Source organism: Ctenopharyngodon idella, chromosome 9, assembly GCF_019924925.1.
Source record: "Ctenopharyngodon idella isolate HZGC_01 chromosome 9, HZGC01, whole genome shotgun sequence".
Taxonomy (NCBI): Eukaryota; Metazoa; Chordata; class Actinopteri; order Cypriniformes; family Xenocyprididae; genus Ctenopharyngodon; species Ctenopharyngodon idella.
Window position 1 is genome coordinate 31,464,769 of NC_067228.1, and position 27,516 is coordinate 31,492,284.

At 38.8% G+C, this 27,516-nt stretch overlaps 1 protein-coding gene across 1 annotated transcript; it reads left to right on the forward strand.

Moving 5' to 3' along the window:
• Positions 1–2,326: 2,326 nt before the first annotated feature.
• On the forward strand, positions 2,327–27,287 carry LOC127518347 (NACHT, LRR and PYD domains-containing protein 3-like). Its single transcript, XM_051904899.1, has 6 exons — positions 2,327–2,608; positions 2,703–4,518; positions 4,847–5,017; positions 15,696–15,869; positions 16,079–16,249; positions 26,957–27,287. The coding sequence occupies exons 1-6, from the start codon at positions 2,452–2,454 to the stop codon at positions 27,186–27,188; spliced, it is 2,721 nt and encodes a 906-aa protein (XP_051760859.1). The 5' UTR covers positions 2,327–2,451; the 3' UTR covers positions 27,189–27,287.
• Positions 27,288–27,516: the final 229 nt, after the last annotated feature.

A 27,516-nucleotide genomic window follows, 5' to 3' on the forward strand; every position in this document is an offset into this window, starting at 1 on the left:
CTGTGAAGAGTGACCGTTCAAGAGGAGAAGGACCAAATTTCAGTGAGGAAAGACCTTCAGCTAATGAAAGGTATTTCATGAGTTTCTTATTGGTCACACTAGGGCTGTGCAATATTGAAGAAAAATGTGATATGCAGTACCTTGTTAAATAATGCGATACTTGATATGCAATACAATATTTCTTTAAGTTTGTAAATTCAATTTAAATTGTATTTAAAAATAAAAAAAACTTACTTTCTGAAAGTGTTTTAAAAACTTTACATTACTTTTAAAAAGTAATGTCACAAATCTGACAATGTAATTTTAACATCAATGTAAACAAACAAACAAAAAAATTTATGCCAATAGGCCTATTTAAATACCAAAAACTCTTTGCTCAATAATATTTAGTTATATCAACCTAAAAATCTTAAAGGTGCCATAGAATGTCCACAAGATGTAATATAAGTCTAAGGTTTCTCCAGAATGTGTCTGAAGTTTCAGCTCAAAATACCCCATAGATTTTTTATTATACCAAGTTTTAACTGCCTATTTTGGGGTGGGAGGAAAAATGCGCTGATATGGTGTGTGTACACCTTTTAAATGCTCCTGCTCCCCGACCCCAAGCTCGCAACTCCAATAAACATTGCATAAATACTACAGAAGTTCACACAGCAAATATAACTCTCAAAATGGATCTTTACAAACTGTTCGTGATGCAACATATCAGATCACGTAAGTATGGCATGTATTTTGTGGATGTTTGCTAAAATTCGATTCTGAATGAGTTTGATAGTGTGCTGCATGGCTAACGTGGCTAAAGCTACACACTTGGTGCATCCCAATTTGCGTACTTGTGCACTATTCTATGACGTTTTTAAGTACAAATAGTACGAGTAGTGCGTTCACACAGAAAATTCCAAAATGAAAAAGTGCACTTTAAATACCCGAATGATGCACTAAATTAACGGAAAAAACGAAGTGTGGAATGTTGGACACTTCATGCACTCAACTGTCGCAGCTTTAATTACATAGCGGAGGGAGAGGGTGTATCGGACTCCGTTGTTAAATGACAAAATAACTTTATACAATTCATGCACTACATGGATGAGTACATAGTGTATAAGTGCATAGTGTATAGTGCATCTTTTGGGACGCAACTACTGTTGGAGAAACTCAATAAGAATGATGATGTGTTTATGAATTATACAGACTGCAGGCGTTTTCGGGGTTAAAAATGAAAATAACGACATGGCTCTGATCACCATGAATACAGTAAGAAACAATCATAACTTTAACCACATTTAACAGTACATTAGCAACATGCTAACAAAACGTTTAGAAAGACAATTTACAAATATAACTAAATATATCATGATATCATGGATCATGAACAGTTATTATCGATCCATCTGCCATTTTTGCTATTGTCCTTGCTTGCTTGCTTCAAAATACCTGCAGAACTTCTGATGATTCGGCTGTGCAGCTCCACGATGTTAATGCCGCAGTCGCGTGCCCAGTCTATTCACTGCTTTATGCGTTGACCTAAAACTTTTTGTAGTACGTTTTGTACTAGCCTATTGAAATAATTCAAATTGCATGCCGTTGCGATATGTACATTTGCGATATTTAGATAATTTTGAAATATCGTGCAGCCCTAGGTTACACACAGTCTGTTAGAAAATATTTCAGTGAATATTTATCATGAAACTTTATCATTCAAAAAACATTTAAATTTACAAACAGAAGTGCTATAAACCATAATGAAGCAGGCTAAGAGCATCAGCAAAAAAGATTGAAATTAATTGATAAATTATATTTTTTGTAATGTCCATTTCATTTTGTTGTGCTGATATAACTGCTGCACAACATATTAAAATACCTGTTGTCAGTGAAGTATTTACTATTTATCACCAGCCCACGTGTTTTTTTGATTATAAACAGAGTATATTACAATAAGAGTAAGTTTTTACTTAAATTTATATTTAAACAAATCTTACACTTTGACAGTGTGAACTTAAACAGCTATTGCTTTCTTTGTTTCCTGTAAATGCAGTATTTTATTTTATTCACTAACAGGTTTCAATATGAGACATTAGATTCAGACTTCCAGACTCACAGGAGCCACACAAATTTCACAGACAATCTCCTGTGGATCTTCCAGGTAAGAAAACACATTTTCATAAATGTTTATATTCATAACAAACAAATCGATTACTGAACAATGTTTCTTGCAAAATAAAGATGTTTGTGTACTTTTTATACAGTATGTTAAAAATGACCGCTAATTAACATGTTTTTTTTTTTTTTAACTGGTTTCTTTACAAATACTTTTAATTACTGAATAAATAATTTTTTACCAAATATGGATTTGGATTTTGTTAAATTTTGTTTTTCTGTTTTTTTTTTTTTTTTTTCTTGGTTTGTTTGTAGGCTCTTGAGGGTAAAATAATCACATTTCTGAAGAATGAAATGGAAAAGTTTAAGAAAATTTTACAAAAAGAGAAAACTCAATACTTTGTGAAGGACTTTAATGAGAATAGATGTAGTATCAAATCAGCAGCTCTTGATCTCACACTACACTACCTGAGAGAGATGAAGCAAGATGAAGCTGCTGATACTCTAGAAGGTAATAGACTCATGACCATCTGCCAGATTGTCACTTATAAATGTAGAAGAGCAAATTAAGACTAAAACTGTCTCTTTGTTATTCCTGTGTTTAGATGAACTGTTGTTCAGTTATCAGCTAAAGTCTAACCTGAAGAAGAAGTATCAGTGTGTGTTTGAAGGAATTGCAAAGCAAGGTGACTCCACACTTCTGAACAACATCTACACAGATCTCTATATCACTCAGGGTGGTAGTGAACAGGTCAATACTGAACACGAGGTCAGACAGATTGAAGTTGCTTCCAGGCGTCATGAATCACAAGAGATACCAGTTCACTGCAAAAATTTGTTTGAAGCACATGAACAAGACAAGAAGATCAAAACTGTGCTGACAAAAGGAGTTGCTGGCATCAGAAAATCTGTCTCTGTGCAAAAGTTTGTTCTGGATTGGGCTGAAGGAAAAGAAAATCAAGATATCAGCTTCATATTTCCTCTTCCATTCAGAGAGATGAACTTAAAGGAGAGAGAAAAACAAAGTTTGATGGGTCTTATAACTCAATGTTTCCCAGATACAAAAGGACTGAACCTTACAAGAAGAAATCAATTCAAAGTCTTGTTCATCCTCGATGGATTGGACGAATGTCGCCTTCCTCTGAAGTTTAATGATAATGAGATATGGCATGATGTATCATCACCAGCCTCTCTGGATGTTCTTCTAACAAACCTCATCAAAGGAAATCTGCTTCCTTCTGCTCTCATCTGGATCACCACCAGACCAGCAGCTGCCAGCAAGGTTCCTCCTGACTGTATTGACCAGCTGACAGAGATACGAGGATTCAATGATGCACAAAAGGAGGAGTATTTTAGAAAAAGATTCACAGATGAGAAAATGGCCAATGAAATCACTGATCATGTTAAACAATCAAAAAGTCTCTTTATCATGTGCCACATCCCAGTCTTCTGCTGGATTTCAGTTACTGTTCTTCAGAACATTTTAGAGGGAAAAATAAATAATTATCTGAAAAAAGCTGATGAGACACTACAAGAAACAAATACTGAAGACTCTCCCAAGACTCTGACAGAAATGTACACACACTTTCTCCGCTTTCAGATCCAGCAGAGCAGGCGAAAGTATGATGGAGAATACACACAAGATGTTTCCTGGGATAAAAATGCCATTCTTTCACTGGGGAAACTGGCATTTCATCAGCTGGAAAGAAACAACGTGATCTTCTATGACACAGACCTGGAAGCCTGTGGTGTTGACGTTTATAAAGCATCAGTGTACTCAGGCATGTGTACCCAGATCTTTAAGGAGGAAAGAGGGATCATTCTTGGTACCATGTACTGCTTTGTTCACTTGAGCATTCAAGAGTTTATTGCAGCCCTTTATGCACATCTGTTTCTAGACATCAATAAGAAAAGTGTGTTTGTTGACGAGTCTACAGAACAGGAAAACAAAAATAAAGCCATGACAGATTTGCTCAAGACTGCAGTGGACAAGGCGCTCAAAAGTGACAATGGACATCTGGACCTTTTCCTTCGCTTCCTCCTCGGTCTGTCGCTCCAGTCCAATCGGCGACTCTTACGAGGTTTGTTGACACAGCAAGACGGCAGTGACCAGAGCAAAAAAGAAATCGTTCAGTACATCAAGCAGAAATTTGAAGATAATCTGTCTCCAGAGAGATCCATCAACCTGTTCTACTGTCTGAGTGAACTGAATGATCAAACTCTGGTAAAAGAGATTCAGACCCACCTTAGCAAAGGAAGTCTCTCATCTGCTGACCTTTCACCTGCCCAGTGGTCTGCTTTAGCCTTTGTGTTGTTGACATCAGAGGAAGAGCTGGAGGAGTTTGAGCTTCAGAAATTCAAGAAATCAGACGAGTGTCTCATTAGATTATTGGCAGTCATCAAAACCTCCAAAAGAGCTCTGTAAGTCATTTAATACATTTTGCATTTATCTGCATTGCCTTATAGTGATTCTCAATCATACAGTATACCATTATAGTTTTAGCAAAATGTGAACTTCAGTTAGCAAAGGACGAATCAGAAAATTCATGTTTGTTTTATCTAGCAAATTTGTCAAAAAATACTAATAAAAAGAAAATACTAGTTAAACAATAATGTCAGTGTAGCTCACACTCCTCACTGTATATTTACTTTTCATGTAAAAATAATGGAACATTTTTAATATTTGTATACAGAAAATGAATTGTATGTGTTGCATCTAATTCTGCAATGTAATTTAATCCCTGTGTAGTTTAAATGATTGTAACTTAACAGACAGAAACTGTTCAGCTCTGGCTACAGTTCTTGGATCAGATACCAGTCTGAAAGAGCTGAACATGAACAATAATAATCTGCAGGATTCAGGAGTGAAGCTGCTCTGTACTGGACTGAAGAGTGTAAAGTGCAAATTGGAGATACTGAGGTAAGTGGTTTGACAACAGACAAAAAAAAACAAAAAAAAAACCTCAACCAAAATTAAAGGTATGATTTTGTTTTAGATATTCTTTACAAAATATATGTATAAGAATGTGTTATTTGGATGTAACTACACTCTAAGGCCACATAGGGTAAACATACCTATTAAGCTCACCAAAATCTACATTGAGACATTTTTAGTGCACAGGATATTGGTTTCAGTACAAAAAGGTATGTTAAAAAATAAAATATTAATCTCTCACACAATAATATTTCATTGTATTTTAAATGACAAAAGCATTTCAATTTAGATGATCATCATCAAATGCAAAAAGTCTGGCTGTGCTTAATGGGTACATTTTTGGTACCCTTTAAGCACACCCCTGTTGCCATGAAGCTCACAACATATTTTATTAAAAATTCTTATTTTAAACTTTTTTTTTTTTTTTTTTTTTTTTTTTTTTTAAAGAATTGAAAAGTGTTTTATTTGAAGGTACAGAGTCAAACACGAAAAAACAAAACAAAAACAACAACACTAAAATCAAGCAACAAGGCATTCAGTTTGATCAGTTATATATTCATAGTGAAGTGTCATTCAAACACATTGCAACATCTTGACTAGTCCTTGTTCATCTAAGCAGCACATTCAAAAATCCAATTAATTGTAGTGTAAGCTTTGATGCCTTTTGCTGTTCAAAAAAATAGTGCTGGGCAACAAACTCAAGCTCCTCTTCTCTTGTATCGAAATCCTCAGACATTTCTCTTTAAAAAATTCTTGTTTTAGACTTCTAATTCATGACCAATGTTTTGTTTTTGTTTTGCTCTATTCTCTGCACTTCCGCATTCATCATTACGTCATGTGTCAGGTCAGAGTTCACTAGCTAGTTATTTTAGTTTCTAAAGTTTTAAATATGGATATTTTTCATACACAAATGCATTGCTTCGCTTCAGAAGGCCTTTATTAACCATGTGGATATCTTTTATTATGGATGGTTGCACTTTTTTTGGGCTCCAAAATCTCATCCTCTATTTACTGTCGTTATAAAGCTTGTAAAATCCAGGGCATTATTTAATAGAACTAATTGTATTCGTCTAAAAAGAAGAAAGTCATATACACCTAGGATGGCTTGATGGTGAATTTTTATTTTTGGGTGAACTAACCCTTTAAGGCTATGAAAATAAGTTATTAATCATTTTATAAAGATTAACTTAAAGTGACAACCATCAGTTAATATTTAAAGTCTGTTTATGAAGTTTTTACATAGACGTTCAATGTGGATGAGCTTAAAGGGAGCACACTGAGCCTAATTGGAGCAGCAACTATTTTTAATTAACAAATATTTCATGAAATTTAAAGGACAAGATTTTGCAAAATAAATAATCTAGGTCATGTATTAAGTTTATACATATTTTAATATGACCAACTATTATGGACAATATCTATGAAATTATACTTTTTCTTGTCGATGTCACACTGAAGCTGTGTGATTGTCATAGTAGTGCACTCTTTAAGCTCACCTTACAGTAATATTATTTCTTTAAAAATTGCAGCAGTGTAAAACCACAGACCATCAATAAACTGTAAATTTATAATATTATGGATTTAACAGTACAAGCCAATAGTGTCTAAGTAATATATTAGTGTTGCAAACAATCTTATACAACTAGTAAGCTAACAATGTTCTGTAGCATCTGCGCTATGTTGCTAAAACTATCTTTTGGATCTAACTGTAATTATTTCCCATATCCAGGTTCCAGGTTATAATGTGCAAAAGTCTAAACATTAATCTCTTAATTTTGCAGTAAGTAGTTATTTCCTTATAATGGCTTAACCACCTTAAAAATGCACATTTAAGGGGCTACTCTTCTGGTGAAAGTTTTCAAACAGCTTTCAAAATGGCCACCAGACAGTGTGAACACATGAATACCCATATCTCAGTGTGCAATGGTCTGATTTTCTTGAATTTACAGGAGGTGTGTAGTAACAAACACATCAATTGGTTAAGATAATCGTTGGATAATACATTATTTTTTCTTTTTATAATTGGAGCTCAACAACTTCCTGTTTTGTGGCGTTTATTGCATACATGAGCACTTAACCAAGTGTTGCATGATTTAACGTGTTTCTAGTATGTTTGGTACTTCGTGGCATATTGAAATGTGTTTCTGAGAGTGAATTACAGTGTAAAGCATGCCATTTCCTGTTGCCCGCAGGTGGCGCTATGACTGTAACTGAATATTGCCATGGAGATGTCTTCAGGCCAGGACTATTATCAAACGTGAAGTTTGGGGCAGATCAGAAAGTGTATGCCTGAGTTACAACAACTTACTCTTTTATGGCGAAACATCAAACTTTGTCAGGCTGCCACGGATACGCCCTTCAGCGAAAACTCTAGATCTTCACAATTTAACATTGTTGTTGTAACTCAGGCATACAATATCCAATCTGCTCCAAACTTCATGTTTGATAATAGTCCTTGCCTGAAGACATCTACATGGCAATATTCAGTTACGGTCAAAGCGCCACCTGTTGGCAGCAGGAAGTGTGGCACTTTGAAATTACTTTGCCATAATTCTCCCGTATTTACTCGCTTACATGCATGTCACCCACTGTTCATTGTTTTCCTAAGGCCAACGGGTGGCGGTGAGCCCGGGTGCAAGGGCCCTTTCATCACTGCTTGCAGCTTTAAGTTGGGGTTGTTGTTTAAGCTTGGCTCATAAAGCAATCGACTTCATGATGTAATTAAACTGGGTCACAATATTTTGGTCTTATTTTCAGCAATAAGCATTTGGATTTATTTCTGTTTATTGTGGGTTTGTTCTTGTTCGCTGTTTTTTTTTGCTTTTTTTTTTTTTTTTTTAAGCAAGATTTGGCAACATGAGTAAGTCAAGGCTCGTACTACTTTTCCTGTGATTTCTTGTACTACACATACAGACGAGAGAAACAATTTTGATGCACATTAAAATACGTCATTAACAGCTAGTTGTTCAAATTGGTTCTGTACACACTGCATAGCTAATTCAGTTGTAGAATGCAGTTGTCACTCCTGTAAATTACTGAACACTTGCAAAAGCAACAGAATGGGCTTCTTTTATCATAAGCTAATTTCAAAATCATGAAATGGGCAACAGGTGAAATATTTCAATGCATCAACTAATTGATAATACTTGAAAATGAAAAAAAAAAAAAAAAAAGGACAACAACAATTGACATCATTTAGTCAGGTCTGCATGTTGTACATGGGGAAAAACTCAGCCAGTAATCTCGGTCGTCATCAGGGCGGAACTCTAAAACGTTCTCTCCAAAGACTTTAGCTTCATTAAGAACAAGCTAAAAGAAGTCAAATTGGAAATTACAAACACGGTGGCGATCCTTTCTGAAATGGACAACATGAAGGCCGCTATCAAGGAAAAGAACGATGATTTGGAAGGAAGGATGCTGAGATGTAACGTACGCATTGTGGGGGTTCCAGAGGAGACCGGTACAAGCTCTACCATGGCAATCTCTAATAAGATACTGAAGGAAGTTTTAAACTTGGAGAGAGAAATCCTGATCGACCGTTCACACAGAGGCCTAACGGAAAGCCCCGGGTAATTGTCGCTGAACTTAGCGGTAACACTTTCCAATAAGGTTCATTAGTTAACATGAACTAATAATGAACTGCGCTTGTACAGCATTTATTAATCTTTGTTAATGTTAAGTTCAACATTTACTAATACATTATTTAATCTTGTTAACATTAGTTAATGCCCTGTGAACTAACATGAACATACAATGAACAACTGTATTTTCATTAACTAACGTTAACGAAGATTAGTAAATACAGTAACAAATGTATTGTTCATGTTTAGTTCATGTTAGTTAATACATTAACTAATGTTTAACTAATGAATCTTATTGGAAAGTGTTACCAATTTAACTATTACCAGGACTGCACTAAAGTTCTCCGCGGAGCCAGAGAACAAGGTCTACTTCAATATAAAGGCGAGCCATCTTTCCAAGTACCAATGGTTCCAAGTACCATTGCTAATGATTTGCGTTTAATAGCAAAAGATATAGATCATGCACCAAGCGACTACATTCTGTTTCACGTGGAACGTGTAGTCGATGATTTAGTTCAGCTCAGTGCTGATAAGGATGTAGACCTTGATCCAGCTGTGTTCGCCGGTCTTCAAGACGCAGCAGGCCAGCTTCACACCATACCTTTTACTGTCGCCTCCATAATCAGAATGTTATAAATTACCTTATCCTATGCTGTGCCATCCTCCGGCGAATTTTCCTCTCGCACACTCCAAATAAATTAGCTATATTTCCAGCGGTGTGTCCCAAAAGGAGGTGTGCCTCGATTACATGCAAAGGTAAAAGGTATGGTGGACGTCCCATGTTTGTCTCCGGTTCTGAACTGCGGTCAAGCCAGCCGCCACCGCGAAATGCGCGGTCAGTCTAGCCGCCACTATTTTGCGGTTCGCGCATACACTGGCTATTACTGTAAGACCGTCTGTTGGAAAGGCGGGACTTAGCTCACGTGTCAATCATCATCTATGATGCAGCGGAATGAAGCAAGAGACAAACTTGACTGAGACTGGGAGAAATAACCTCAATTTTTGTGTTATTGTGTGCGTCTATGACTGATTGTGAGTACCCGTTCTAATCATTAGATAATCTTTATTAATCGTAGTATTTGATTACCGGTCAAATTTGCATTTCTCCATTATTATTGAGTTAATCAAACTAGCGCGTTCGGCGCGTTCACGCGCTGTGTGTTCACGATTACATCATTGCAGATTGTGATATCTTCACCCTGTTCCATATATGTTTATTCATGTTACAATGCTACTATGTTATTCATGTCAAGTTTATATGGGAGTACTGTATAGTGCGCTGTGTGATCTTTATTGCCAGTATACGGACACTTTCGGTTTCAACGTGCCGATTATGTTTACATAAATGATGACAGCGCCATACTACATAGTATTTTTCCACTGAAGTTAATACTCTATATTGTAGTTATGTATACTACAGCATTTCATAGTGGAATTTGATGTGTAATGTGATTTAATTTATATAACAGTCAAGACATTTTATGCTGATTATTTCTTTATTTATGCTTCATTGTAGTACCACACATCTACCCACAAATTCTCGACCTCCCACTCATGTACATCTTCAGTGTTCAATAAATCCCTTTGATTTAATCTGATTGCCTTGATCCATTCCTGTGTTCTGATCGACACACCAAGAGGAAGGCTAGAGACATTAGAATCACCTTAGAATACAATCCTTCTTCACCTCCTCAACACCGTCAGAGAACTGATCTGAAAACAAGTATTCTTCTGTCAAAGCGATTTCACATTTATTTATTCATTCAGTCAGTCTGTCTGAATAACTAAATAAATACATATTTTACAGCCCAATTTCACCTGAAAATGATAGTACACCTCACAGCCTGTCACTGTATGATATGCTGAAATCCAAAATAAATGTCTGGCCTGAATAATAATAATAATAATAATAATAATAATAATAATAAAAAACAGGCCTAAATAAATAAATATAAATGATATATATATATATATAATATATTATTTCACAGCCCAATTTCACCTGAAAATGATAGAACACTTCGGACCCTGTCATTGTATGATATGCTGAATTCCAAAACAAAAGTCTCCCTGAGTAAATGGAAAAAAATAAAAATAAAAATTTAACAGGCCAAAGTCACCTGAAAATGATAGTACACCTCACAGTCTGACACTGTCTGCTGCTGAATTCCAAAATAAAAGCCCTTCAACACTCATATATACAATGTTTTGCCCATACATTCTAAAACTAAGAAAAGTCCTAGTTTCCACAGACCAAATTCACCTCAGATGGACAGTGATGATGTATTCCAAAATAAGAGCCCCCCAAACTTCAAATATACGCTGTTTTGTCTATACATTCAGAAAATTGTAAAAAGAAAAGTCCTAGTTTCCACAGAACAATTTAGTCAGATGGTGTGTACACCTTATCATAGTGTCAAATACACCGTTACAGGACATTCTGATGTTGTATTCCAAAATAAGAGCCCCCCAAAACACATGTACTGCATATATATGAGTTTTGGGGGGCTCTTATTTTGGAATACAACATCAGAATGTCCTGAAACAGTGTAGTTCACACCGTGAGAAGATGTACTGTCCATCTGAAGTTAAACTGGTCTGTGGAAACTAGAACTTTTCTTTTTATGATTTTCTGACTGTATAGACAAAACAATGTATATTTGAAGTTTGGGGGGCTCTTATTTTGGAATACAACATCAGAATGTACTGAAACAGTGTAGTTCACACCGTGAGAAGATGTACTGTCCATCTGAGGTGAATCTGGTCTGTGGAAACTTTTCTTAGTTTTAGAATGTATGGACAAAACATCGTATATATGAGTGTTGGAGGGCTTTTATTTTGGAATTTAGCAGCAGACAGTGTCAGACTGTGAGGTGTACTATCATTTTCAGGTGACTTTGGCCTGTTAAATTTTTATTTATATTTATTTATTTAGGCCTTTTTTTCCATTTACTCAGGGAGACTTTTGTTTTGGAATTCAGCATATCATACAGTGACAGGGTCCGAGGTGTTCTATCATTTTCAGGTGAAATTGGGCTGTGAAATATATATATTTTATCATTTATATTTATTTATTTAGGCCTGTTTTATTATTATTATTATTATTATTATTATTCAGGCCAGACATTTATTTTGGATTTCAGCATATCATACATCATATCAGCACTGAGCTGAACTAAATCATCGACTACACGTTCCACATGAAACATAAGGTAGTCGCTTGGTGCATGATCTATATCTTTTGCTATTAAACTCAAATCATTACCATTGGTACTTGGTAAAAATAAATAAATGTAGAAATACATAAATAAATGAAGAAAAAATGTATAACACAAATGGTACAAAGTAGCACAATTAAAAATGACACTTTTGACAATTATTTATTTATGTATTCATTCATTTATGCATATCTGCATTTATTTATTTCAGCATTTATTCATTTATTTATTTATTCATTTATTTATTTGTTCATTTATGTATTTCTATATTTATTTATTTATTTCAATACTGATGCCAATACTGATGCCTATACATTTATTAAATTCTCTCTCTCTCTTTTTTTTTTTTTTGTGATATTGCAGTTTTCCAAGCACAACACAGTGAGACTAATGAATATAGGACAGCTTCTTTATCATTACTCTAATGAAAAAAGTAATAATTTTTATGTGCTTGTCACAAACTTAAAGAACAAAATTTTCACAGTGTCCAATAACCTTTACAGGGCATAATTAGGCCTACCAATATATATAATTGCTGTTATATAAAAATAAATTTACAAACAAATTACAAACAATACAAGTACTATAGAGATACAAATTAAATAGACCTGTTTTTATGATACAGTAGGTTTATTTACCATGTATACATTTATTTAACATATTTTGTTGTTTTATTAACAGTAATGTCAAATATAGGCTATGGTCCTTTTAAGACCGAAACCATGGATACTGACACATATCTTGTTTTCACCCAAATGTTTACGTCGACTTAAGCCATAGCCGACTGTTTACGTGAGATACTCCACACAATGGACATTTTGACAACTATGTGTGCATTTGACCATCCAGGTGCGAGCTGTCTGAGAGAACTTTTTTTTTTTTTTTTTTCCTCCTTATACTAACCTGGACGGAAACTGGTTTATTGGACACTAAAGTGGTTCTCCCTTGCTAGATTATAATGTATGGCACATCTTGCAATGGATGTTATAGCCACCAGGTTTATTTAGGTGGCTGGGGTTGGGGACCTACTAGACTTAATTTGTTTGAATGCTTTATTTCTTGTTTTATTTAAAATTTCATTGTCTTGATTTATGGGGTTGTGTTCTCAGTGTTTCGTTCATTAAGTTTCCTGATGGCTAACACCAGTCCAAATGGAAATGCGGGGCACATGATTAATTTTGTTAGTTGGAACATCAAATCTTTAAATCATCCTGTGAAATGGAAAAAGGTACTCTTACACCTTCATTATCTGAAGGCTGACATAGCATTTCTTCAGGAGACTCATCTCTGGGTGGCAGACCAGACCAGACTAGACTAACAAGTGGATGGATAGGTCAAAAATTTCATTCTAGTTTTATTTCCAAGACGAGGAGGGCAGCAATCATACTACATAAGAATATACCATTTGTAATATCTAATACAGACTCAGATCCCATGAGGTGCTATATCATTGTGATAGGGAGATTGTATGGACTACCCGTTATTTTAATGAATATTTACACCCCAGTCTGGGAAAATAACACTTTCTTCACTCATACTTTCTCCCGAATTTCCAATATAGATGCCCACCACCTTATTTTAGGGGGTATCTATATAAACTGTGTCCGTTCTCCCAAACTAGATCGCAGTACATCTAGAGTGTGCCCTGAATCCAAATCATCCCAAACAGTTAATCTTTTTCTTCAGACACATGGTTTGACTGATATTTGGCGGTTCAGAAACCCTACCTCTAGGGGTTATTCCTTATTTTCTCCAGTTCATAACTCATTCTCATGAATTGATTTTGTTTTGTTTTTTTTGTTTTTTATTGATGATAAACTTCTTCATATGGTTGCTGACTGTGAATATCAAGCCATAGTAATTTCAGACCATGTCCCCTTGAAAATAAAGCTATGCATTCCAGGCGTAGATCCTGGATACCGCCCATGGAGGTTCAACCCCCTCCTTCTTTCAGACAAAACTTTTGTGAATTTTATTAAATCAGAGATTGATCTCTTTCTATCCCATAATAAGACTCCAGGGATGTCTTTTCTAACAATTTGGGAAACATTGAAAGCATATCTGAGGGGCAGATCATTTCATATGGTTCAGTGCAAAGGAGAGCCACTGTCGAACATCTTAGGCAGCTGACGGATGATATTTTGAAATTAGATATTAGATACAGCCACTCACCATCCGATTATATACTTAAACAGCGTCTGATGCTTAAGACTGAGTTTGATCTCCTCTCGACACATCAAGCAGAAAACCTTATACTAAAATCTAGACATATTTCTTACGAATATGAGGAGAGGGCTGGAAACATTTTAGCACATCAGTTGCATTAGAAGATGCATAATAAGTATATCTTGGAGATTAGTGATAAACAAAAACATGTAGATCATATGGAGATAAACTCATGTTTTCAACGCTATTACGCTGCCCTTTATACTTCAGAACCACGCAATGATAAATCTGCCCTAGACAAATTTTTTTTATAGTTTGGATATTCCCAAGTTGGACCCAGATTTGGCATCTGACCTAGAGAAAGACATTTTGGTAGAAGAGATCAATTAGAAGTTTGCAATGTGGCAAATGACCAGGGCCAGATGGCTTCCCGTCTGAGTTCTTTAAAAAAGTTTCGGACACACTTGCCCCTCTGCTCCTCACTGTATTCAAAGAAACTTTGTCCTCAAATTCTTCCCCTCCAACTATGCGTGAAGCAACTATTTCTCTTATTCTGAAGAAAGATAAGAGTCCCTCTCAGTGCAGCTCCTATTGTCCAATTTCCCTCCTAAACAAGATTCTTGCGAAACTGCTAGCCCGACGTCTTGAGGCGCTTGTTTCCTCCATTATTTCATCAGATCAAACTGGTTTCATAAAAAATTTGTACTTTTTTTTTTTTTAATGTTAGGAGGCTTTTAAATATTATTTACAGTCCCTCCCCACCCGACATACCAGAGATTTTGATATCGCTTGATACTGAAAAAGCCTTCGATCAGGTGGAGTGGGACTACCTCTTCTGCATTCTAGGAAGATTTGGATTTGGCCCTAATTTTATGTGTATATAGACCCATCTCCTTTTATTGCTATATTTGGCATTACAGCCCTGAACATGCGCTTAAGTAGCTATAATTGTAAAATGTTTGCCTTTTCCACACTACTTGCCAGAAGATTAATATTGTTTAAGTGGAACGACCCTCTTCCCCCCCACTTTTTTTTTTCAATGCAATTCCTTAAACTAGAAAAAATAAGATACTCACTTCAGGGGTCTACCCAGAGATTCTATGCAATCTGGCAACCCTTTCTGTTACTGTTATTGTTGAAAAACTCAAGTAGGGAATACAGTCCCAAAATATGTATAATTGATTATTTTTTTTATTTTTTTTTTCCCTTTGTATGATGTAATTGATACTTTATGTCTGATTGGTAGAGGGATGGGTTGTGTTGGGGTTTTGACTGTATATACTGTATTGTTTCAGTCTTTCGTTTTTTTTATTGCATATTATACATTTTTAAATAAACAGACCTTGTTCAAAAAAAAAAAAAAAAAAAGATATCTACTTATTGATTCTGCTTTCAATTTGCCATCTTTGTCCCAACCTAACACTCCCTGTAGTTGTTTCACAGACAAGGCTTAAGCCTAGTCCCAGACTAAAATGCATGTTTGAACTGTTTTAACTAAAAGCAAAATATGTCACTGCCATTGTTTTGTCTCAAGATGCACACCAGTAATGTTTTTTCTAAGGCACATTTATAAAAGCTACTAAAATGTCCTTGTTTAACTAAAGCCTACTTAAGGCTTAATCTAAGCCCTGTCTGTGAAACCAGACCTATGAGTTTTACACCATTGTGCTGACTGTTGCATTTTCATTTCTGTACTAGACTCTCAAACTGCAGTATAACAGAAGAAGGTTATAAAGCTCTAGCTTCAGCTCTGAGATCAAACCCTTCATACCTGATAGAGCTGGATCTCACGGGAAATGATCCTGGACAATCAGGAGTGAAGAAGCTCGATGATTTACTACAGGATCCAAACTGCCAACTGAAGACACTGAGGTGAGACATGATGAAATAATACAAAATAAATTATATGTAGCCAAATTATTTTTAGAAATATTATTTCATTAATACAATAAGCTACATAATATGTTGTTACATCAAAGTTGACTACGTAATTTCAAGAGCACCAACTGCTGGATTTTGTCATTTACACCAAGTTTAGTTGAGAATTTAATTTAATTCTTGCTTCATCTTCCCTTCTGCAGGTTTTTAGGTCCTGCTGCAGATGAAGCCTGTCAGTATGTGAAAACAGTTGTGGGTAAAAACCCGTTACTCCTGAGAGAGCTGAAACTGAGTGAACATAAACTAGGAGACACACGAGTGAATCAGATCGCTGCTCTACTGCAGGATAAACACTGTCAACTCAACACACTGATGTGAGTATGTGACATGGTTAAAAATATTATTTTTATTACTTTTAATAAAACAAGTAAAACTCTTCTTGATCTTGCATTTACAAATAAAAATATATAATCTGCTGACAGGTTTGTCTGATCATAACATGATCCTGGTTGTTAGAAAATTGATAAAGAAACGTTTTCAGAATAATTTACATCAAATTTTTAAATCAGGAGTAGTAGGCACCCCCAAGAGTAAAATTACAACATTTAAAAATGATATAAAAATATTAATTGGAATGATGCTTTACAAATTAATGACCTGGACAAAAATTGTGCAATGTTGATGAGAACCTTTGGAAAAACTATTCAAAAGTATACACAACTGTTAAAGTGCCTCTTTTATGTATTTTTGAAAATTACCTTTCATGTAGTGTGTAACATAGCTCTAGTCTAAGTGAATGAAAACATCCTGCAAAGTTTTAAATCTGAAAGTGCACCGGATATAAAGTTATTGTCTCTCAAAAGTAAGAATCAACTCTGAGTCAATGAAATGAGTCATTTGTAAAACGAATCCCAAGCCGTTTCGTTGTGACGTCAAGACGAAACATTAGCATATTGCCCGTCCACTTATCGCGCACACAGATGCCAGGGAAAATTCATTTTTTTCAACAATACCACAGCAGTACAATCTTTTGTTGTGTTCCTGTCATTTTACTGATGACTGCTTCTCAAACGTCGGGGAGTTTAACGTAGGATTCAAAAAACGCTTTGTCTTAAAATATGGATCAATGCCCAGTTTATTTGGACCAGCTCCTTTGAATCTCAACCTGTAAGTATGATTAATAATTGATGTTTATATTTTCTAGCGATTGTTTAAAATTCGTAGTTTTGTATGTTATGTTATGTTGTGTAACGTACACCCTCTGTATATCTCCTGCTATCTGGCTAACTCACGTTTCTGTAGTTCTGATATTCAGATGTGGGTCCAATATTGTCTAAAAATGTGTCGATTAATGCAGCTTGTCTTATTACTTGGAGTAATGATCAAGGATGGAGCACGACTTTTGCTTACAAAGTGTAATGCATTATCAGCTATTTACCTTTGTGCTCGGCTAACATGGGAGTTTACAACATAGTTGTGGGCCCGGTTCGCTTACATAACTGTTATTTTTTCCTCTGTGTTTTTATTATTATAGTAGAGTGAAGCTCTGTCTGTATTGTAATAGGATGTTAAGATGCTAGTCCACACTAACTAGTTGAAGTATTCTCTCTGTAAACATTGTAATGTCAAACAATGGTATGGCCATCTTTTTACTTTGTTAATAGTTATGGCGAAAAAGTCTGTACACATCTGGCCTCAATGTTTATCTGTCACAGACACGCCAGGCTCTACACTCACCCAATCACATCGCACTCCCTCTCCTGAGTACTAACAAGCCACACCTGACGCTCATTCACTATCATCACCACAGCCACATATAAGTCACGTCAGTTCACTCAGTCACTGTCCGGTCTCGTTTACACATTCTAAGTGTTTACTTACCTCCAGGACTCCCTACTCGACTACTTACCTATCTCCAGCGTCTTCAGTGATTCCCAGTGTCTCCTCGTCTCCTGTGCTTCTCCTGTGTGTTCGTCTGCTCCTCGTCTCCCGGTCTCCACGCTCCCTAGAGAACACAGACAAGTTTCAGTTTCCAGTTCATCGGCTCATCGACCCATTCATCTGCCATCACTCACCTGCACTCTTCGCACGCTCTGCTTACCTGAAATAAACCTGTTAATCCTTACCTGTGTCTCCGCTCCCTTCTGTCCTGTAACAGAAGACCGGACCAACACCGTCCAGGTACAGCATGAGCACCCCGGATCCCATTCAAGAGCTGGTCGATGCACTTCGTCGCACTTTCACCAGCACCTCCATGACAACGCCACCAGCGAACACTTCCGCATCCACCGCCACAGCTCCTTCACCTCCCGTGGTCGCCAGTCCCATGGCCAAACCGGCGCCCTTCTCTGGTCTGGCGGAGGATTGCAACGGTTTTCTCCTGCAATGTTCGCTGGTCCTGGAGATGCAACCGCACTTATACCCAGACGATCGTTCTAAAGTGGCTTTCATAATCTCTCAGCTTCACGGGAAAGCACTGCGATGGGCTGAACCTCTCTGGAGCCTAAACAACCCCGTTGTTTCATCCTTGTCAAGTTTTACAACCCACTTCAAGGAAGTTTTTGGAAAACCCGCCTGGGACTCGTCGATTGGTGAGAGATTATGCAATTTAAAGCAAGGTGCACTAACTGTGTCTGATTATGCCCTCCAGTTTCGTACCCTCGCTGCTGCTAGTGGTTGGAATGAGCAGGCCTTAATAACCACTTATCGTCAAGGCCTCGATCCCCGTGTGCGGTTGCATCTCGCTGCATACGAGGATTCCATCGGGCTCGAGAAATTCATCCAGCTGTCTATCAGATTCGCCACTCGTATGCAGCTGTGCTTAGAAGAGCACCAGGGCCAGCCGCTATTCCCCTCCATTTCCCGCCAGCCAGAGTCCGTCAGCTCCCCAGAACCAGCTAACGATAACATGCAAATTGAGCACTCGCGTCTTTCCGCAGCTGAGCGACAGAGGAGGCTGACCCAGAATCTCTGTTTGTATTGTGGTGGTACCGGGCATTATATCGCTGAATGCCCTTTACGTCCTGCCCGATTTTTGGTGAGTGCTGTCCTGCCCACTCTAAATAAAATGAAACCACTCACAATTGTAGTAACACTTACTGCTGCTAAACTTTGTCTTCCAGCCAGTGCGCTCCTCGATTCTGGGTCAGCTGGAAACTTCATCTCCGGAGCCCTCTGTCGCCAGTTGCGTCTCAAGACCACCCCAACGCCGAAGATCTACCAGATCCACGCGATAACAGGAAAACCTTTACGGAAGGTACGTTACAGCGTGGGACCTCTCCGTCTCCAAGTGGGAGTGCTTCACACCGAGGAGATACAGCTGCTGGTTCTGGAGGAGTCTACATCTGACGTGATCCTAGGGCGCCCATGGCTTGAGCAGCACAACCCCACCATCTCCTGGAGGACAGGAGAGATCCTGAAGTGGGGTAACCAATGTTTCCAGGACTGCTTTCCCGAACTCCCAGCTTCCAGGTCTCCAGGTTCCCATGAAATCCAAGTCGGGGCTACCACAGTGGAAAGCCCTCTCGAGAAACGTTCCACGGACATCCCAGCCTGTTACTCCCACTTCAGAGATGTCTTCTGTCCGAAGCAAGCCTCCAAGCTGCCCCCTCACCGGCCATGGGACTGTGCCATAGACCTCATCCCAGGTGAGCCAGTGCCCAGAGGGAAGATATACTCCCTATCCGTCCCGGAGGAGAAAGCCATGGAGGAGTACATCGACGAGGCTCTCAAGCAAGGTTACATCCGACCGTCCACTTCCCCTGCTGCTTCTAGTTTTTTCTTCGTGGCCAAGAAGGACGGAGGCTTGCGGCCTTGCATTGACTATCGAGCACTCAACCAAATCACCATAAAATTCCGTTACCCCCTTCCTCTCGTCCCAGCAGCCCTGGAACATCTACGCGGCGCCACTGTGTTCACCAAGCTGGACCTCCGCAGCGCGTACAACCTCATCAGAATACGTGAGGGGGACGAGTGGAAGACCGCCTTCGTGACACCTACCGGCCACTATGAATATCTTGTTATGCCGTATGGCCTGGTCAACGCCCCCTCCGTATTCCAAGACTTCATGCATGAGGTGCTCCGGGAGTTCCTGCACCGGTCTGTCCTGGTCTACATTGACGACATTTTGATCTACTCCCGGAGCCTGGCCGAACATCGCCGACACGTTGCGGAGGTCCTCCAACGCCTGAGAGATTACCACCTCTTCCTGAAAGCCGAGAAGTGCACCTTCCATCAGCCTTCCGTGCAATTCCTCGGCTACAATATCGACCGCAGTGGCGTCCGCATGGACGAGAGGAAGGTCACAGCTGTAAAAGAATGGCCCATTCCCTCCACTATTAAAGAGTTACAAAGATTCCTAGGATTTGCCAATTTCTACCGCCGTTTCATCCAGCATTACAGTTCCATCACCGGTCCACTCACCAACCTCCTCCGTGGTAAGCCCAAGTCTCTGTCCTGGACCCCAGCAGCCACCCAAGCCTTTGAGGCCCTCAAAACCGCCTTCACGACCGCTCCCCTCCTGGTTCACCCAGACCCTGAGCTCCCCTTCGTCGTCGAAGTCGACGCCTCAACCACCGGAGTGGGAGCGGTCTTATCCCAGCAGCAGGGGAATCCCAGCAGACTCCATCCATGCGCTTTCTTCTCCAGGAAGCTCAACCCGGCGGAAGTCAATTATGACATCGGCAATCGCGAACTCCTCGCCATCAAGCTTGCCCTAGAGGAATGGAGGCATTGGCTTGAGGGAGCCAAACATCCTTTTGTTGTTTTAACGGATCACAAGAACCTAGGATACTTACGTGAAGCCAAGAGACTAAACCCCCGCCAGGCCAGATGGGCTCTGTTCTTCACGAGGTTCAATTTCACCATCTCCTACCGTCCCGGATCAAAGAATGTGAAAGCCGACGCCCTATCTCGTATCCACTGCCTCGACGAAAGCAACGAGGATCCAGAGCCCATCATCCCCAAAAGACTCATAGTAAGTCCCATATCCTGGTCGGAAGAAACGCTCCCCGAGTCCAATGCCTCCACTAGCATTCCGCCGGGTTGTCCCCCCGGATTGAAGTATGTACCCCGGTCACGACGCACACCCCTCATCCATTCAACCCATACTTCACTGGGCACTGGCCACCCCGGGGTCAACGAAACCCTCTCGCTGTTGAAACAGCGCTTCTGGTGGCCCAACATGACATCCAACGTCAGAAGGTACGTGCAAGGGTGTAGGGAATGTGCCGTCTCCAAGAGTCCACGCCATCTTCCCTCCGGAAAACTCCAGCCTCTGCCCGTTCCCACTCGTCCCTGGTCACACCTAGGAGTGGATTTCATCACCGACCTTCCTGTCTCCGAAGGATGCACATGTGTGCTAGTAATCGTCGACCGCTTTTCCAAGTCCTGCCGTTTAATTCCCCTGCCTGGACTCCCCACTGCCATGGAAACGGCAGAACTATTATTCAATCATGTATTTCGCTACTTTGGTTTACCTGAAGACATTGTATCAGACCGTGGATCCCAATTCACCTCCCGAGTCTGGAAGGCCTTCTTCAAACTCCTAGGTGTGACCATAAGTCTCTCCTCCGGATACCATCCACAGACGAACGGGCAGACGGAGAGGAAGATACAGGAGATCGGCCGTTTCCTGCGTACCTTCTGTCACGGCCACCAGGACTCCTGGAACCAGTTCCTGGGCTGGGCCGAGTACGCCCAGAATTCTCTTCGTCAACCCACTACAGGCCTAACACCCTTCCAATGCGTGCTCGGCTATCAGCCCCCGCTGTTCCCTTGGGATGGGGAACCATCAGACGTCCCGGCGGTGGATTACTGGTTCCGGGAGAGCGAGAGGGTCTGGGACTCAGCACATCTGCAACTCCAGCGAGCCCTACGCAGGCGCAGGTTGACAGCCGACCTTCGACGCTCCCACGCACCCAACTTCCAACCAGGGCAGAAGGTTTGGCTGTCAACCCGGGACATCAAGCTGCGCCTACCCTGTAAAAAGCTGAGTCCTAGATTCGTTGGCCCCTTCACCATCATCCGGCAAGTCAACCCCGTCACCTATCACCTGCAACTCCCTCCTGAGTATCGTATTCACCCAGTCTTCCATGTGTCACTCCTGAAGCCTCACCATCCCTCTGTTCTTCCCTCCACAGAGCCTGGCGACCCCGAAGATCCCCCTCCTCCACTCATCGCTGAAGATGGAGTGGCCTACCAGGTGAAAGATATCCTGGACTCCCGACGTCGTGGTGGTTCCCTTGAATACCTGGTCGACTGGGAAGGCTATGGCCCCGAAGAACGCTCATGGGTCCCGAGGAATGATATCCTAGATCCCAGCCTCCTTGACGACTTCCACGCCAGACACCCCAGCAAGCCAGGCCCCCGAGGCAGAGGTCGACCACCACGACGTCGGGGTCCGCGGTCCTCAGGAGCGGACCGTGGAGGGGGGGGTAATGTCACAGACACGCCAGGCTCTACACTCACCCAATCACATCGCACTCCCTCTCCTGAGTACTAACAAGCCACACCTGACGCTCATTCACTATCATCACCACAGCCACATATAAGTCACGTCAGTTCACTCAGTCACTGTCCGGTCTCGTTTACACATTCTAAGTGTTTACTTACCTCCAGGACTCCCTACTCGACTTCTTACCTATCTCCAGCGTCTTCAGTGATTCCCAGTGTCTCCTCGTCTCCTGTGCTTCTCCTGTGTGTTCGTCTGCTCCTCGTCTCCCGGTCTCCACGCTCCCTAGAGAACACAGACAAGTTTCAGTTTCCAGTTCATCGGCTCATCGACCCATTCATCTGCCATCACTCACCTGCACTCTTCGCACGCTCTGCTTACCTGAAATAAACCTGTTAATCCTTACCTGTGTCTCCGCTCCCTTCTGTCCTGTAACATTATCTTATGTTTAGAAGTTTTCAGCTTTGCTTGGCATTCTGATACAGTTCCTACAGGTGCACCTACATAAAGTATAACAGTGACGCTGCTATCACGTCTTATAAATAGTGCAAACTAAGGTGACACTTACTTCCTGCTCCAGTCAGTTTCTGGTTGATCGACTACTTCAGACATTTCATCGTCGGATTCGGGCTCGAATTGATACAGTAAAATCAATGCTATCTTTTCTGTCCATACATTGTATACAATGTCTTGTTTATTACTCACCCTCATGACCTTCGTTCATCTTCGGAACACAAATTAAGATATTGTTGATGAAATACAATGGCTTAGTGAGGCCTCTCAAGATCCATAAAAGTACTAAAAACATATTCGAAACAGTTCATGTGAGTTCACTGGTATTTTATAATATTCATCTTAATATTATAAAGCGACAAGAATACTTTTTGTGTGCCAAAAAAACACAAAATAACGACTTTTCAACAATATCTATATGGGCCGATTTCAAAACACTGCTTCATGAAGCTTCTGAGCTTTATGAATCTTTTGTTTCGAATTAGTGATTCGGATCTCCTACACTCTAAAAAAAAATGCTGGGTTGTTTCAACCCAAATTTGGGTCAAATATGGACAAACCCAACCACTGGGTTAAATTTTTAAATTAAATTTTTAACCCAAATGGTTAGGTTTGTCCATATTTGACCCAAATTTGGGTTGAAACAACCCAGTATTTTTTAGAGTGTATCAAATGGCTGAACTGCTGACATCATGTGACTTTGGTGCTCCGATCCACTGATGTGATTCGTAAAGCTCTGAAGCAGTGTTTTGAAATAGGCCCATCACTATATATTATTGAAAAGTCTTTATTTCGTTTTTTTTTTTTTTTTTTTTTTTTTTGCGCACAAAAAGTATTTGTGTCACTTTATAATATTAAGATAGAACCACTGAACTCACATGAACTGTTTCAAAAGATGAACGAAGGTCTTACGGGTGTAGAATGGCATGAGGGTGAGTAATATTTTTGGGTGAACTAACCCTTTAAAAAAGGCAAAATAGGGGCACTTTGAAATGTAGACACATAGTGCATCTTTTACTGTGGCTAAATTCAGATATCCATCAACTAATGAAAAAGAGAGATTGCTTTGAAAAAGTCCTTGCTTACAAAAATACAGACAGATATTCTAAGATTTAAATCTTTAAGAAATAAAGTAATTAGTGAAATGAGAAAGGTGAAAATGTCAGTTATATGCAGATGACACAGTCATTTATGTATCAGCACAGACTCCACGCTCAGCTGCATATATATTAACAAATGAAAAGAATGGTATGTCACAGTGGCTACAAAACAACTGTTTGACCTTGAATTGTTCAAAAACTGTCTAAGCGTGTTTTTCAATGAGAAGAAAGGAAATTAATGGTTTTATAATTAAGATCAATCAAAAGGCAAATTTGATCTGCATGTAAAGAGGCTGTGTTGAACAATTAGAACAAACTTGAATTGTTTGTATATGATTAGACCATATATATCCCTAAAAGCAACTAAGTTATACATGCATGCAGTGGTCTTCTCACAATTATCTTATTGTGTGACTGGAGTCTGGTTTCTCAATTGACTATTAAACCTGTTCGATCTTCATATAAACAAACACTAAACATTTTGGACAAGAACCCAATTAGATGGCATCATTGTAATATTTTACAAAAATATAGTTTGCTTAGTTTTTAAAATTTGATGAATTTGTCTCTCATTAAAATGGTTTTTAAATGTGTAAAGACACTGTGTTCCAAATTATTATGTAAGTGACATATCAGTATGATTTCAGTGCAATAAACATTCAGATTTTAGTTTTCCAAAGAAAGTGTTTGTTTGTTTTATTTCTCTATATCTTTTTAGATAACTGGTATCAATCTCAGACAGGTTTGTTAAATAGTTTGCCAGGTCTATTTAAGTAAATGGAAACCTACTTAAGGAGGTTGTTCCACATTCAGCAAGTCACAGTTCTCATGCAAAATGGGGAGGAAGAAAGATCTTCTGAAGATGAAAGCATGAAATGGTGCAATGTTATGCAAAAGGCATGAAAACAACTAATATTGTGTGAAAACTGAATGGAGATTATCGAACTATCATAAGATTTGTGAGTGATTTTACAGCACAAGAGAACTCGGTCAAATAAAGGCTTATTAAGGAAAGTTTCTGTCAAACAAGTTAATTGTATAAAAAGGTCAGCTATAAAAAAAAAAAAGCCACAGTTGAGCAGCAAACAGGTATTTGAAGCTGCTGGAGTCTCTGGAGTCTTGAGAACCTCTCCATGCAGACTGGCAGTTGTGCGTAAAGTTGCATTTCAGCCACCTCTAACCAAAGCTCTCAAAGAGAAATGTTTACAGTGGGTTTAGAAATACATGAAGACTCATTTTTAAAGAGTTTTATTCACTGACTAATGCCGTACTACAATGGATGGTCCTGATGGATTTCTGGATGGTTGGTGAGTGGCCACCACGTTCCAACAAGGCTGTGACGTCAGCAAGGAGCTGGCAGGTGATGATTTGGGCTGGAATATTGGGAAGTGAGATGGAAGGTCCCTTTAGGGTCTCTGAGGGTGTTAAAATGACTTCTGCAAGATATGTGGAGTTTATAACTGACCATTTTAGTGCATTGTCCTGAATGAAAATCCTTTTATTTCAGAAGGCACTATCCTTTTTATACCACAGCAGAAAATGGTCATTCTGCAAAAACATCACACCAATAAAATGGTTTGAAAATGTATTTCTACACCCACTCTAAACGTTTCTCTTTGTGAGCTTTGGTTAGGGGTGGCTGAACTACCAGTCTGCATGGAGAGGTTCTTGAGACTCCAGAGACTCCAGCAGCTTCAAATACCTGTTTGCTGCTCAACTGTGGCTTTTTTTTTTTTTATAGCTGCCCTTTTTATACAATTAACTTGTTTGATAGAAACTTTCCTTAATAAGCCTTTATTTGACCGAGTTCTCTTGTGCTGTAAATCACTCACAAATCTTATGATATTTCGATAATCTCCATTCAGTTTTCACACAATATTAGTTGTTTTCATGCCTTTTGCATAACATTGCACCATTTCATACTTTTCATCTTCAGAAGGATCTTTCTTCCTCCCCATATTTCATGAGAGCTGTGACTCCCTTAATAATGTGAAACAACCTCTTTAAGTAGGGTTTCCATTTACCTAAGAAGACCTGGCAAACTATTTAACAAACCTGTCTGAGATTGATCCCAGATATCTAAAAAGATACGGAGAAATAAAACAAACAAACAGTTTCTTTGAAAAACTAAAATCTGAATGTTTATTGTACTGAAATCATACTGATATTTCACAGAATAATTTGGAACGACACCGTGTAATCTTGCTCCAGATATCATATGCCAATTATTATCAAAACAGAGTAGTAAGGGAATCACTGCAATCACTGCAAGAGGTGCAACTAATCATAACTGCACAGTACTGAAGAGAAAAACTAAATTTGCACAATCCCCATTTTCAGTTCAAGGTAAACACTGCTTTGGAACAGCCTGCCAGTTGAACTGAAAATGCAAACAGAGTTGAATATTTTTCGAAGAAATCTAAAAAAGTGGTTCAAACAAGAGCAGGTTTGAGAACATTGATGGTCGTACATAGTCTCAGCTTTCTTTTATTATTGTTATATATTTCTATTTTATATTATTTTGTGTGTGCCTGTATGTAGAGCATTGGCTGCATGAAATTGTAGCAATGTTATTCTGCATTGTCCCTGTTAAATAAACTAATAAATAACTAAAAATAATAATGTTACTGTAGGTGGTAATGCTATTTCCTCATTTGATTGAGTCAGAGGTGATTTCCTCTGGGCACGCACAGAACCACAATAAATTGATTTTAATAATGATTTCAGGTTTTGACTGTTGAGATGGAAACACATTGTAGAATCACAGATTATTCTGATATTTCCTCATGATGCTGAATTCTGAGCTGTGTTTATCCCACACTAAACCACAGTGTAGTTGGTCTTGTTTCCTTGGTTCAAGTTTTTTTTTTTTTTTTTTTTTTTTTTTTTCCCCAGTTAATATGTGTAGTGATTTTCAAGTGACAAACTACTGTCAGACATGACCCCCAATAAAAAAAACAAAAACAAATGAGTGGGCCATCATGGATCTGAATCATTGTCTTCTCTTTTTCTTTCAGTCTGTGTAGATGCAGTATTACAGAGGAACAGTGTCTCATCCTGTGTTCAGCTCTGAAATCAAACCCATCACACCTGAGATATCTGGACCTCAGTGAGAATAAACTAGGAGACTCTGGAGTGAAAAACCTCAGTGATCTACTGATGAACCCACAATGCAAGCTGAAAACACTAGAGTTAGTATCATTACAGCAGTTACAGTGGGATGAAAGTTCACTGTTTAGTTTATTTTAAGACAACAGGGCTCAAGTAATAGTGTTTATAGCTCTGCACCTTCTGTTACACTTCTTATTAAATGTCTTTTAACTAGTACACTACCAGTCAAAAGTTTGGAAACATTACTATTTTTATTGTTTTTGAACAAAGTCTCTTATACTCATTAAGGCTACATCTATTTCATAATAAATACAGAAAAAACAATAATGTTGTGGAATATTATTACAATTTAAAATTATGGTTTTCTATTTTGATATACTTTAAAATATAATTTATTTCTGTGATGCAAAGCTGAATTTTCAGCATTATTACTCCAGTCTTCAGTGTCACATGATCCTTCAGAAAT